The sequence below is a fragment of the Myotis brandtii genome, unplaced genomic scaffold (assembly GCF_000412655.1).
Source record: "Myotis brandtii unplaced genomic scaffold, ASM41265v1 scaffold312, whole genome shotgun sequence".
In the NCBI taxonomy this organism is placed as follows: domain Eukaryota; kingdom Metazoa; phylum Chordata; class Mammalia; order Chiroptera; family Vespertilionidae; genus Myotis; species Myotis brandtii.
In genome coordinates this window covers 5,021,449-5,035,174 of record NW_005361955.1, presented here as the reverse complement: position 1 = coordinate 5,035,174, position 13,726 = coordinate 5,021,449, and the positions used below count along the sequence as shown (strand labels likewise).

The following is a 13,726-nucleotide window of genomic DNA, read 5'->3' as shown; positions in this document are numbered from 1 at the left end:
AATTGGGCCCAAGTGGTTGCTGGCTGCTCTGCATATTGTATTTGTAAGACAACAGCAAAGATAATATGACAGCTCTCATTTCTCATGCACTTACTGAGTGTCAGTACCTGTGCTAGCTCCTTTAGATAGTTTCATGTAATCCTTGCATTAACTATAGGAACGGTTAATAATAGGGTGGTTATTTCCACAAAGACATAGATTTTGAAAAATTAAGTAACTTGCCTAAGTTCTCACTAGGAAGTTGCCAGAAAGCTCCAGAGACCTCACAGCAGAGTAGTGCAGGGCGGTGGGCCAAGGTTAGCACCCTGCATAAACAGGCCAGGAGAAGCCATACTGCCTAGTGGCCTGAGCCTGTGCAGGTGGTAAGGTGAACGGGCATCCGCCTCCCAGTGGGAATGACGCTGTCCCACTAGCATCTGAACTCGGGTCTGTTGTCTGCAATTTAACCAGCACGTGAAGCTGCTAGAGGAAGAGTCAGCTGCGCATTCTTTCATGAACTTCGGATGTTTAAAGTTCTTCAACGGTAGGATTGTCCAAGTGTTTCAGAGTCACTAGAGTTGTGACTTTCCCCTTCTTAACTGGGGACAGAGCGAGACTATAGACTGTTGCTGTTCTTCATCCATTCCCAACCCTGGCTCCTTTTCTGATTCAGACATTTTTTGAAGGAATGTCTTCCAAGTGCTAGGCACCTGTGGGCTGGTGTGCCAATGGATGAGACAGTCACAGGAAGCAGTTGCGCAGGGTTTTGGAGCTACTGAGTGGATGTGCGACAACAGCGTGTCTGATGATACCAAGTTGCTGGTACTCCCTGCGAGGTAATGGGGGTGGGGCACAAAGAAATCAGCGGTAAATCTCGCCCTTCAGGAATCTGCAGTCTAATCATCAATAACCAAAAATCACTATGCTAGAAGGAAAAAAAAAAAGTTGCCGGATAAAAGCACAGGTCTAGTTTTTTGTGACTTTCTCCAGAAGGGAAGAAATTACATCTTTCCTGGGCTCAGCCAGCCAGCCGGCCCCGACAACCGGGCTAGGCAGACAGGCTGCCCCACGGCCACACGCTGGCGCTTGAACTTTGAGTCGCCTTTCCCAGCCCCTGAGAAGCCCCGACACAAGCCGCAATGGACGCGGCAGTGTGAGATGGGGAGGACGGAAGGAAAGTCCTCCCGACGAGAGAGCAGCGGAGGCAGGGACAGGAGGCCGATCTGGAGTCAGGCCTCGGAGTGAAGTCTGTGAGGAGGCCTAAGACCGGCGGGCGCGGAGACATTTCCTCAGGAGACAGGCGCTGTGGAGACTCCCCACAGGGCTCGGTGGGCTGGCGCTGTGTTCGGGTCCGGGTCCGGGTCCGATTCTCAGTGAAGAGGAGCTCATCGGAGGAGGACCTAGGTAAGCGAAAAGCAGACTAGAGAGGCGCGGTGGAGAAAGGCTCTCTGAAGATGGCGGGGGATAGGATTTGGTTGTGCGGGCCGGCAAGCCTGACGACATCAGCCAGTGAGGACCGGGGGCCTGAGGGCCCCGGCCGGTGGGGACACGCTGGCCTGCCTAATGCGGAGGAAAGGGCCAGCGGCGAGCCCAGCGCGCGCTAACCGCTGAGAGGCCTCGGGAAGGCCCGCCCAGCGCCGCCACGCCCGTTCTCATTGGTGCCTCGTATTTCCCCGCGGATTGGCTACCTCTAAAACGGACTTGCGCCCTACTTCCGGTGAGGCTTCTCAGGAAAGGCCGGAAGAGTGCGCTTGCGCGCGCGTCCCAAACTACGGCCGCTTCGGGGTACAATGGTGAGCGCGCTGGGGCATGGGGGGCGGGAGGTTTAGGGCAGAAGGTGGGACAGAGTGGAGGGGGCGGGACTTTGGCGGGTGGTAAGGGGCGTGGCCTTCGAGGAATGGTAGAAGGAAACTGGGCGGACCTTATACAAACATTGAGAGGCGAGGATTTCGTGGAGTTGGACGAGGCCTTCGGTGAGGGAGGCCTTTGGTTCGTGGTCTCTTCGTGGGCGTGGTCTGCTGGTAGCGAGTAGATCTGGTTCTGAGTGGGCGGAGCCTGATACAGAAATATTAGCCGGCTCCCTTTTGCCTGGTTAGCATGGGGCATCGCACTCTGTCCTCCGTCCCGGCCCTCTGGGCCTCCATCCCCTGTCCACGCTCTGAGCTGCGCCTGGACTTGGTTCTAGCTTCTGGACAATCCTTCCGGTGAGTGACCTTAGCCTGAAGTGCAAAGTTGGGTGTGATGGAAGAAACCTCAATGTATGAAAGAGGAAATTGAGGCAGGGGTGGAGAGCCTGTTACCTTTTTTTTTTTTTTTTAATAGCCGGTGATTGTTGTAAGGGTGGGAAAATAGTTGGACATAACAAGCCTGTGCAGTGTTGTGAGGATCACATGATATAACTGATGTAAAATAAAGCATTTTTACTTTACAAATGATAAATCAGTTTTATGTATGGAAAGGTTGTGGGATGGGAGGGCCCCAAAGGTTGCAAGAAGGGAAACTGCGTGCTAGGGCCCTGTGCCTGGGGTCTCAGGTGGAAGGAGCAAAACCCTGCGCACTGGAGTGGCGTGCTGGCCGACCAGGTATGGACACTGACCCAGACCGAGGAGCAGCTCTACTGCACTGTGTACCGAGGGGAAAAGGGCCAGGCTGGCAGGCCCACACCAGGAGAGCTAAAGGCCCTGCGCCAGTACTTCCAGCTGGATGTCAGCCTGGCTCAATTGTATCGCCATTGGAGTTCCAAGGACCCCCACTTCCAAAAAGTAGCTCAGAAATTCCAAGGTGAGTACAGAGCCTGGGACAGGGTTTGGGTTGGGGTCATTGTAGTTTGGTTAGGTTACTCAGTTTCACCATCTGTAAAGTGGGGATTATATCTACCTCATAGGATTTTATGAGGATTAAATGAGCTAATACATGTAAAGTGTTTAGAATAGTGCCTGACACCTAGTAATTATTATTACTGTTATGATTGTCCTGCTGATCACCATCATGGAGTGACAAGGATATTGAGCCAAATTCTGGCTGTGTGACCTAGGGCAGGGGACATCATTCATTCTGTAAATATTACAGAGCATCTGCTATGTGACTGGGGATATAGCAGTGAACAAAGTGGACACAAATCCCCACCCTCATAGTGCTTACATTGTGGCTTATCTGTGGATTGGGATGATGACCCAGACCTCGAAAGATGCTATGAGGAATGATGTTGCTTTCTCTAACAACTTTGTCCCTCATTCCCCTGGGAGCCTACATGCCTAGGATCTGAGGGTGAGAGGAGGCCACTCCTGACAACAGGTGCTTCTCTTACCCCCTGCCTTTCCGATCTTCAGGTGTTCGACTCCTACAACAGGATCCCATCGAGTGCCTTTTCTCCTTCATCTGTTCCTCCAACAACAACATTGCTCGCATCACTGGCATGGTGGAGCGGCTCTGCCAAGCCTTCGGACCTCGGCTCATCCAGCTCGATGATGTCACCTACCATGGCTTCCCCAGCCTGCAGGCCCTGGCTGGTGAGTAGGTGGGTGCCTGCCCCAATGCTAACAGCTTTCAGAGTCTGTTCAGTTCTCCCCTGGTCCCCATCTCCCATCTCAAAGCTTCTTGCCTTCCCAAAGACTGTCCTCATCCAGAATCACCCTGCCTGGTCCGATCAGCCCCAGACATACCTCACCCTCTATCTGTCCCTGAAATGTCAGCACCTCACTACTCTGTTTTTTGCCCCATGGTTTCAATGCCTCATCAGAAAAACATCCATATGCAGTGTGTAATAGGTTGGGGTTAAATGCATATGCTTTTTATTTTATTTTTTTAATAGGTTTTGGTTAAATGTGTAATAGGTTAGGGTTAAATGCATATGCTTTTTATTTTATTTTTTTAAGAGAAAGTTTATTTAGAAAGTCACAGAGGTAGAAGTGAGCTGTAAAAGAAATGGGATCAGGAAACAAGTTACAGAGGCAAAAGAAGGACCCTCGGAGCTTAGGAGAAAGAGAGAGGCAAGGAAAATGCACCTTGGCAGAAGTGGGTGAGGAAAGGCACCAGCGTGCTCCATAGAGAGAAACCTCTACACACATGTTCTGGAAAGAGAGTGCCTTAGTCTGAATCCCAACTCTGGCACTTATTTAGCCTCTCCTCTGTTTCTTCATCTGTGGAATGTGATAATAACTTATCAGAGTTGTCACAAGAGTTGAGTAAAAGAATACACATACTGCACCTAGTATATTGTTTGGCCTATGGGAAATACGCAGAAAATTCAAGTTGCTATCTCAGTGAATCCAACAATTTTGTATCCAGGAACACACATTCTTTACAGCAGTCCTGTGAGGCAAGTTTTACAGAGATAAGTATCTCTATTGGCAGAAGTGAGGACCAAGTTAGGGGAAGTGCTTGGGGAATGTATAGTAAGGAGACAGCCTGCCTGGAAAAAAAAAAAAGAATGTTTTTGATGCTTAGAAACCCAGTCTTGTACCTTAGCTTCCAGCTTAGTATTCATAAGAACTCAAGAAATTCATTCACCTCTTCAGGCTTCTCTTAACTTGTTTGTAGGATGGGGATAATAGTTCCTATCTAGAAGGGTGAGAGGGAATAAAGCAATCATGAAGCAGGTTTAGAGCACAGGAGTTGGTGTTTCAGATCCAGGTGCAGATCCCATCTCCACCGTGTCCTTTCTTCAAGTTACTTAACCTTTTTTAAGTCATCGTTTTGAAATAGGAAAAACATCTGTGAAATAGGAAAAACAGCCCAGCCAGTGTTGCTCAGTGGTTGGGTGTTGACCTATGAATCAGGAGGTCAGGGTTTGATTCCTGGTCAGGGCACATGCTCAGGTTGTGGGCTCGATCCCCAGTAGGGGTCATGTAGGAGGCAGCCGATCAATGATTCTCTTATCATTGATGTTTCTCTCTCTCCCTTCCTCTCTGAATTCAATATTTTTTTTAAAAAATAGGAAAAAATACAGTACTATTATCAGGGTCCTTGAGAAAAATGAGTGTGATAATGTATCCAAAGCACTTTGTCCGTATTTGATAACCAGCACTTGATCATAGAAGCTCTTGCTATTATTATGACTATTAGATCATGGGTGTGAACAGCCCTTTGGAAAGGTTAAGAAACTCAGTTGGCGAGTTCCTCCAGGGCAGCAAGCCCTTCTGAGTCCCTGCTCCAGTGTCCGACACATAATAGGTGTTCAGAAAACATTTGTACAGGGGTAGAACCCAGACCTTAACCCTGTCCTTTGCACATGCAAGTATCCCAGGGTCTCCCAGAGGGTGGTGAGGTGGGAGAGGGGTGCTTAGGAAAGCATTCCTGTGGGGTGGAGGGCTCACACTAGCCTGAGGACATAAAAGGATTTGAGGATGCCTGACCCTGCTCCTTTCCCCACCCTCCTACAGGACCAGAGGTGGAGGCTAAGCTCAGGAAGCTGGGCCTTGGGTACCGTGCCCGCTATGTGAATGCCAGTGCCCGAGCCATCCTTGAAGAACAGGGGGGGTTGCCCTGGCTGCAGCAGCTGCGCAAGGCCCCCTACGAAGAGGCCCACAAGGCCCTCTGCACCCTGCCTGGAGTGGGCACCAAGGTGAGGCCTCAAGGTGAGAGTGGTCTACCCTCAGACCACTCATGTAGAGAGTAACAGAGCAGGAGACAAGGCAGACCTGAGAGCTGGGTGCAGGCTCAGCTTCTGGAGGCAGAGCAGGAAGGAGAAACGATACAAGCAGATATTTTATTAGAGAAAATGCAAAAAGAGTATAAAGGACATTACCCTCTGAATGCATTTGTAGAAAGGCCATTTGTTCAGGTGGACATATACACTGCTATATATATACACAGAAATTTCCTGAAGGAATCACAGGAAACTTAATAGTGGTTACCTTTGGGAAGACACATAGGAAGGTATTTCTACTTTTATTCTTCTTATGAATTATATGTACTTATGAAATTTTTTCTTTAATTTCAACAAGAGGATTGTGAATCCGACATTTATTGTGTTCTTCTGTAAACTTCTCTGCAGTTTTGTTTAAAGAACTTTTTTTTAATGGACTCTGAACTTCACTCTAACATTAAGTCTTGTTCTGCTTCTTCCTAGCCATGTAACTTGAGCCAAGTCACTTTACCTTGCAGAACCTCAGTTATCTGCAAAATGAATATAGTACCAGCTTCTTTCCAGGTTATGAGAACTTGGCCTACGTTGATATTCATGCAGTAGCACTCTCATCACATCTGTATTTAAAATTATTAATAGTTGGTATATAATGATTGAGAATATAGAATAATAATAACCTCAGAGTGGAGGAGGAAGTATAGCTGGCTTTGGGGCTAGAAGCAGGATGCTGCCTGAATCCTGCCATTCCTCCTCTTTTTCTGTCAAAGGTGGCCGACTGCATCTGCTTGATGGCCCTAGACAAGCCTCAGGCCGTGCCCGTGGATGTCCACGTGTGGCAGATTGCCCAACGTGACTACAGTTGGCACCCCACAACAACCCAGGGCAAGGGTCCAAGCCCCCAGGCCAACAAGGAACTAGGTAAGGAGAGAGGGAGATGCCAGGGCTGGCAGTAGGCTGAGGTGGTAGAAACTTCTCACCTCTCTCCCTAATACCCCACCACTGTGGATGGGGAGTGGGAGGGGCCAATTTGTTTTGCCTCATTATCTCTGATTTAGGAAACTTTTTCCGGAACTTGTGGGGACCTTATGCTGGCTGGGCTCAAGCAGTGAGTATACCTAGGCTTCCTTTCTTCCAGCCTAGACCCCATAGGACTTCTCCCCAAGCCCTGGCCCAGGGACTCTTCTACGGCCTCTGCCCTAGGTGACCCTAAAGGATTCTCTACCCTCCATCCCCAGCCCTGACTCTAGTGGATTTGTGTTGCCCTGGACCTGCTCCCCAGTAATTCCATTTCTCCCCACACTACCACCAGCCTACCAGCCTAAACCCAGTGTACCCTGTCCCCACATAGACTCTTCCCCCTGCCCCTAGGTGCTGTTCAGTGCTGACCTACGCCAACCCCACCAAGAGCCACCAGCAAAGCGCAGAAAGAGATCCACAGGGCCCGAAGTCTAGGTGGGGGCACAGGACAAAGGGATTCTCCCAATACCTTTTCCCTCCATTCCCCATACTCTCCTCCATCCAGACTCATGTGGGGAAGGGGGCTCCATGCAACTACCTCAGGGGCCAGACACCCTCAAACCAAGCAGTTTGCATAACAGTGTGGGGTGGGGGCGTTATCTGGGGAGACAAAGCTACCTTTGGTTTTATCCTCTTCCCTTTATTACAAGAAGGAACAATAAAATAGAAACATTTGTATGGAAAATGCAGTGGGGGAGTGGTAGGAAAAGGGGTGGGGTGGGGTTGGGTGGAACAGGGTAACCCCAGTTCAAGGAGAGAAGGGGAGCAGTCTGCCCCCAATCTCTCACACACAGGGGATCCTGACCCTGGATCCAGGGACCTAGAGTTGGGGGGACAGCCTGGGGGACATTTCCGGGCCCGGCTCCACACAGCAGTCGCGACAGCAGCAGCCAGCCACTGGCCCTACATGGGGAGAGAACATACTTGGCTATAGAAGCAGACCCTCCACTCCAGCCTGGGTGCCTCTTCATGGACCACCCATACCCTTCCACAGAGTCCTGGTCCTCACCCCCAGCTGCTGGTGTCAGCAGCTCCCCGTGGCTCGCCGTCGGTCCCTGCCCCTCCTGGCTGGTGCCCAGCTGTAGCTTCCTCATGTGCCGCACCACAGCCGTGGCATTGAAGGCTTGCTGTGGGAAGAGGGAGAGAAGGGACTTTTGAGAGAGTGGGAGATCATGGGGCAGGTCTGGCAGTGGGATTCTTGCAGTGGTTCTGTTATTTTCAGGTGTTATTGATTGATCCCCTAAAACCACCTGAAATATCTGCAAGCCTTTATTAAATTATATTCAGCCATATTACGTATTTACACACACATATACACACATATATAAAAAGTATATAAACAGATATGTAACTTTATATTTACATAATAGCAAACACAATATAGCATATTTCAGGCATTGTTCTAAACACTTTACATAGTAATTCATTTAATCTTCACGGAAATCTTTGAGGTGAGCACTACTAGTGTTACCATTGTCAAAGGAGGAAACTGAGGCACAGAGAGGTTAAGTAACTTTCCCAGGTGTGTATATATCGTTATTTAACATATCCCCTGAGATGTCTCCATAAAACCTTCAAATTCACCATGTCCAAAACCAAAGTAATCCCCTAAGACAAGTATCAGGCCAGCCCTGACGTCTCTCACATCAATATCCATTCTACCATCACTTCTTGTCAATCCCACCTCCTAATTGACTCCTGGACCAACCACTATTCTCTGTTCCTGTTGCCTCTGCTCAGGTCCAGCCCTCACTGTCTCCGGCCTGCCTCTCTGCCACATCCTCCTAAGGGGTCTCCAAGCCTTCACTCTGTGCCTCTCTCTGCATCCTGAGAGCCCTTTCTAAAGGGCAAATTCCTGCTGAAAATCCTTCTAGGGCTCCTCAGCATCGTTAGGATCAAGTCAGTGTTCCACTGTGGCATTCGAGACCCTAAGCAGCCTGGGCCTGCATCTCCAGCCTGGGCCCCACATCCCAGAAGCCCTCACTGCCCCCAAAGCCCTTCCAGTACAGCCACGCTTAGCACTGGCACTTCCTTGAATGTCTGCACTTTCTCTTGTTCTTGGCCCTTTGTACATTGGTTCCCTCTGCCTTAGACATTATTCTACTATGCCTGGCTAATTCCTACTCAGCTGTAGGTCTATAAGGCCATCGCCACCTTTATGCCCTTCCAGGACCCTGTAGGTTGGATTAGATGTCCCCCTAAGAATTATATACTGTTCTCCCTCTAGACTTGGAGGTCAGGGACCCTCACTGGAATAGAGTAGGTGCAGGGAACGTTGAATGAATGAAAGGTTCTTTGGTAAGCATCCTGAGCAGTTACTGTGTACCCGACTTGGTGCTAGGTGTTGTGCAAGCTGAGGCATGGTTGCGGGTGGGGAGGAATCCTGGGGAGGCTGGGACCCAGGACTAAGACTGTGGGCTCACCTTCCACTTGCTCTTGGCAAAGTTCTTCTTGATCTGCTCACTCACTGACTGGTGAATATTCTTATCTAGAGCCGTATCTCCTGCAATCCTAGGGTAAGGGTATGTGGAGGATTATCTGTGAAGGCAGAGGCAGGCCTGGGGGCCCCAGGCCCTACCCCAGTTCACAGCTCATGGAAGCTCTCACCATGGGTGCTGCAAGGCCTGCTCACAGGTGAACCTCTTCTCTGGATCCTTCTCCATCAAGTGCCTGATGAAATCTTTGGCTGAACCCCCAAGACAAAAGTAAAGACAGAAAGAGCATGGTAGTGCCTGCGGACACCACCAAAACAGAACCCACCCCCTCAGGTCTGGCCTGGTATCCAAGCAAGATGAGTGGCCAGATTTGTTCATGCACCGTCTCACCCCACCTGTTCTCTTTCTCTAAGCCCTCCACACGCCCCAGCATTCCAGCTCTCTCCTTTTTCCCTTAAGAAAAACTTGTTCTTAGAAGATTCTACTCAGTGTATTCACACTGATGTGCAAATGATTGATAATGGTTTCACAGGTTTGCCTCCTACTAGGAGGCACAAAAGGACAGATGAAAACATTTATGTGGTGTTTTAGGCATTAGGATGTCAGTGGAGAGGGGGGCGGTATTTTCAAAAATACTATGTTTGAAGACTGAATGAATGAATGCCTACAGGTTTCTCAGATCAGGGCCAGGCAGAGGGAAGAGCCTGGGGAGGTTGTCTCAAAGACAGCTCTTAGTCTGGGGCCCATCTGACTTAAGGAAGGCAGTGAGGAGACCCCAAAGCAGATGAGGAAGGCACCAGAGGCAGGGCCCAGGGGAAGAAGGCAAAGCCCCAAATACCAGAGTCAGAGATGTCGTCCCAGTAAGGAGAGTCAAACTCGTACTCGGCCTTCAAAATCTGTTCAAAGAGTTTGGCATCATTCTCGTCATAGAAGGGGGGGTAACCGCAGAGCCTGGGCAGGGAGAAACTCATCCTCATTTTCCATTTTCAGTGTACCCACTGGCTCCTGGATGGAGCTTCGGGGCAGTCCCAGGGGTTAGGCAAGACCCACAGGAAGGAGTTCCCCCTTTTACAAAGGGGGCTGAGGGAATCTACCCCTCTCTGCCTTGTTCACCCCGTCCAGTTCTACTTTCTATTCCTTAACATGCCACCATCCTTCCTTCCTCGGGGCCTTTACACTTGCTATTCGTGTCTGGCTCACTCACTTCATTCAGGATGCCACTCAAATGTCACCTCAGAGAGGCCTTCCCTGACCTTTTCATCTAAAATGGCATCCATCGCCCTCTCCCTACCCTGCTTCATTTTTCTTCATAGCACTTTTTACCACCTGACATTTTATGGATTTATCTACTTGTTGTTTACTTGTTTATTTACTTGTCTCTCTGCCCTACTAGAGCGTCTGCTCCCTGAGGGCAGGCACTTTGCCTGTTTTGTTCTCTGCTAAACACCCAGTGCTTGGTGCAATGTCTGAAACATAGTATCTATTGAATGAAGTAATATTAGTCATTAATTGGTAGACAAAAATGTGGAGGTCAGGAAGGAAGAAATTGCAGAGGAGAGGAAGAGAGCAAAGTAGGGGAGAAGAGAACTCTGGAGCCATACACCCCAATGGCCAAGACCCCACTCACAGGATATAGGCAATGACTCCAATGGACCAGCAATCCACTGCCTTGCTGTAGGGTTTCTGGGCCAGGACCTCAGGGGCTATGGAGGGAAGAGGACATGGTGGTGACAAATCTCTGCCCTGCAGCTCCTGGTTCCTCCCCTGCCCATGGTCCCAGCCCAGGGCCCTCCGCACCCACGTATCCTGGAGTCCCGCAGGCCGTGGAGAGTACACTGCCAGGGTCCTCCATCTTGGAGAGGCCAAAGTCAGAGATCATGATCTTGGAGTCTTCATCCAGGTTGTAGTACAGCAGATTCTCTGGCTTAGAGGACAGGAGGGAGGGGAAGGGGCAGTCAGAGATGGCCAAGCATCCCCTGCGAAACAATGGGCCCCCAAAAGCCTCTATGGCTTCACAGCTGCTATCTTAGTTGGAGGCACAAGAAACTCAAGGAGGTTCTCAAGGAGGTTAAATGTTATAGAAAGGACAAGGACCATGAAGATGTGGGAGGGAATTTTTCTGTAAACCTCAGGTATTTACTGTGAAGCCCTAAGGAAATAATATTTGAGCACCTACTGTTTGCCAGATCTTGTGCTAATGCTTGATTTCATTGCATCCTTACCACATCGCTATCAGGCCAGTCTGAATAATCCCACCTTACAGATGAGGAAACCGATGCCTTGAGAGGAAAAGTGACTTTCCTGAGAACCTACAGTTAGGGAGTAACAGGGCCAGGATTCAAACTAGATCTGGCCTTCTAGACTGGAATGAGATGTACTACCCAATGTGAACCTCTTCATAATCTCTCAGAATTAGGATTTCAGGGGTTTCTAGATTTTTTTCATTATGTTTTGCTCTCCCATCCAAGTTTTCTACAAAGAGCAAGTGGGAATTTTATTATAAGAAAAAGACACAAGCCATTATTTGGATAAAATGACAGTAGAGTTCACCTTTGTGTCCATTTGAGTGTCTGAACTGGAATGGGAAGAGGCAGTTTAGGGCTTACAAGGTCCATTTTGCAGATGGGAAGCCAAGGTTCAGGAAAGGGGTGAGAGTTACCCAAGGTCTCACAGTGAGTGTGCAGAGCCCCCACCCCTGGGTGCCCCAGCTCATCATACCCTCACACCTCACCTTGAGGTCCCGGTGTACAATGCCCAGGTCATGCAGATATTTGACAGCATCCAGCACTTGGAATATAAGACGGCTGGCGTCCCGCTCTGTGTAAAAGCCTTTTTCCACAATGCGGTCAAACAGCTCCCCTCCTGACACCCTGCAGCAGGGAACAGGGCAGTCTGGCCAAGAGAGCAGGAGAAGCAGGGAGGCTAGGAAGGGGGCAGCAGAGAGAGGTGTGATGAAGGGTTAGAGTTGAGGTCACTCACAGCTGCATGATGAGATAGAGGTGGCCCCCACTCTCATAGATGTCATCCAGGGCAACAATGTTGGGGTGCTTGATCCTGAATAGAGAAATGAGGTGGGTCAGAGCTGAGGACAGCTCAGCCACCTTCCCACCTTCACCTTGAAGGACCACCGCCTGAAATCTGGGTAGGATAAACCGAGGATCTGGATCCCAAAGGGAAAAGCTGATTTATCACAATGGGTTATAATGTATTAGAAGGCAGGAGAACATAGAGATAAACACTAGACTCTGGCATTGGACAGACTTGGGTCCAAACCTGCCTCTACTACATGCTATTTGGGGACAAGTCTTTTCACCTGACAGTGCTGATCAACATGATTTTTAAAATTTTTCTGTGTTGGTAAGTCTGTCAGTTTACAGGACACCAGGGGCTTTATCTTGCTCACCACTGTACCTCCTGGACCTGGTGCAGATTAAGTGCTCAGGAACATTCACTGAATTGAGTGTAACCTCTCTGAGCTTCAGTTTCTTATCTATATACTAGAGACCCGAAGCACGAAATTCGTGCAAGAGTAGGCCTTCGCAGTCCTGGCTGCCTCAGCCCTCGCAGCCCTGGCTTTGTCTGGAAGGTCATCTGGGTGGTCGTTCCGCTGTTCGGTCGATTTGTATATTACACTTTTATTATCTATATATATAGAAGCCTAAGCAACCCTTATGACCGAACAACTGGAACGACTGGTCGCTATGATGCACACTGACCACCAGGGGAAAGACGCTTAATGCAGGAGCTGCCCCCTGGTGGTCTGCCTCTACTACATGCTATTTGGGGACAAGTCTTTTCACCTGACAGTGCTGATCAACATGATTTTTAAAATTTTTCTGTGTTGGTAAGTCTGTCAGTTTACAGGACACCAGGGGCTTTATCTTGCTCACCACTGTACCTCCTGGACCTGGTGCAGATTAAGTGCTCAGGAACATTCACTGAATTGAGTGTAACCTCTCTGAGCTTCAGTTTCTTATCTATATACTAGAGACCCGAAGCACGAAATTCGTGCAAGAGTAGGCCTTCGCAGTCCTGGCTGCCTCAGCCCTCGCAGCCCTGGCTTTGTCTGGAAGGTCATCTGGGTGGTCGTTCCGCTGTTCGGTCGATTTGTATATTACACTTTTATTATCTATATATATAGAAGCCTAAGCAACCCTTATGACCGAACAACCCGAACGACTGGTCGCTATGATGCACACTGACCACCAGGGGAAAGACGCTTAATGCAGGAGCTGCCCCCTGGTGGTCAGTGCACTCCCACAGCCAACCTCCCTTGGCCGGCTAACCTCCCATAGTCCCTCTCCCTTGGCTGGCCAACCTCCTGCGGTCCCTCCCCCTGGTCAGGCCCCAGGCTGGGACGAGGAACTGGGGGTGAGTGGTGGTGGACGGCCAACCTCCCATGGTCCCTCCCCCTGTCCCTCCCCACAGCCAGCAGGCCCTGGTGGTGGTGTGGCAGTGAGGGAAGGAGGAGGGGGGGGGGCGGGGAACTGTGTGGTGGCAGGGCACTAACGGTGGTGTCCAGCATCCATTCCTTCCACACCTGGCCTGGCAACTGTCCCTCCTCTCCCAACCCCGTCCGGCCCCTGATCCTAGGGACCCCATCCGTGCACAAATTTCATGCACCAGGCCTCTAGTTATAGATATAAAAGCCTAAGCGACCATTACAACTGAACGACTGGTCGTTATGATGCACACTGACCACCAGGGG

General features: G+C 49.8%; 2 protein-coding genes across 10 annotated transcripts in view; one reads left to right on the top strand and one right to left on the bottom strand.

The window, feature by feature from the left end:
* Positions 1–7: 7 nt before the first annotated feature.
* OGG1 (8-oxoguanine DNA glycosylase) overlaps positions 8–13,726 on the top strand; it is a 24,864-nt gene continuing 11,145 nt past the window's right edge. Inside the window, exons 1-7 of one of the 8 annotated variants that reach the window (XM_014542769.1) lie at positions 8–1,383; positions 2,076–2,183; positions 2,513–2,760; positions 3,309–3,488; positions 5,361–5,542; positions 6,334–6,484; positions 6,622–7,022. In XM_014542769.1, coding sequence (XP_014398255.1) covers positions 2,077–2,183; positions 2,513–2,760; positions 3,309–3,488; positions 5,361–5,542; positions 6,334–6,484; positions 6,622–6,770 — 1,017 coding nt within the window. In that variant the 5' untranslated portion in view covers positions 8–1,383; position 2,076 and the 3' untranslated portion in view covers positions 6,771–7,022. Of the gene's footprint in view, positions 1,773–1,863; positions 2,184–2,512; positions 2,761–3,308; positions 3,497–5,360; positions 5,556–6,333; positions 6,504–6,621; positions 7,269–13,726 lie in introns of those variants that run through there. The other 7 variants (XM_005870093.2, XM_014542770.1, XR_001362855.1 and 4 more) reach the window with 7 other exon arrangements.
* Positions 7,205–13,726, bottom strand: part of CAMK1 (calcium/calmodulin-dependent protein kinase I) — a 12,226-nt gene continuing 5,704 nt past the window's right edge. Inside the window, exons 4-12 of one of the 2 annotated variants that reach the window (XM_005870095.2) lie at positions 11,998–12,072; positions 11,750–11,888; positions 10,816–10,942; positions 10,646–10,721; positions 9,857–9,969; positions 9,191–9,269; positions 9,007–9,094; positions 7,593–7,710; positions 7,205–7,486 (exon numbers count right to left, since the gene is read on the bottom strand). In XM_005870095.2, coding sequence (XP_005870157.1) covers positions 7,404–7,486; positions 7,593–7,710; positions 9,007–9,094; positions 9,191–9,269; positions 9,857–9,969; positions 10,646–10,721; positions 10,816–10,942; positions 11,750–11,888; positions 11,998–12,072 — 898 coding nt within the window. In that variant the 3' untranslated portion in view covers positions 7,205–7,403. The remainder of the gene's footprint in view (positions 7,487–7,592; positions 7,711–9,006; positions 9,095–9,190; positions 9,270–9,856; positions 9,970–10,645; positions 10,722–10,815; positions 10,943–11,749; positions 11,889–11,997; positions 12,073–13,726) is intronic. The other variant, XM_014542767.1, reaches the window with a different exon arrangement.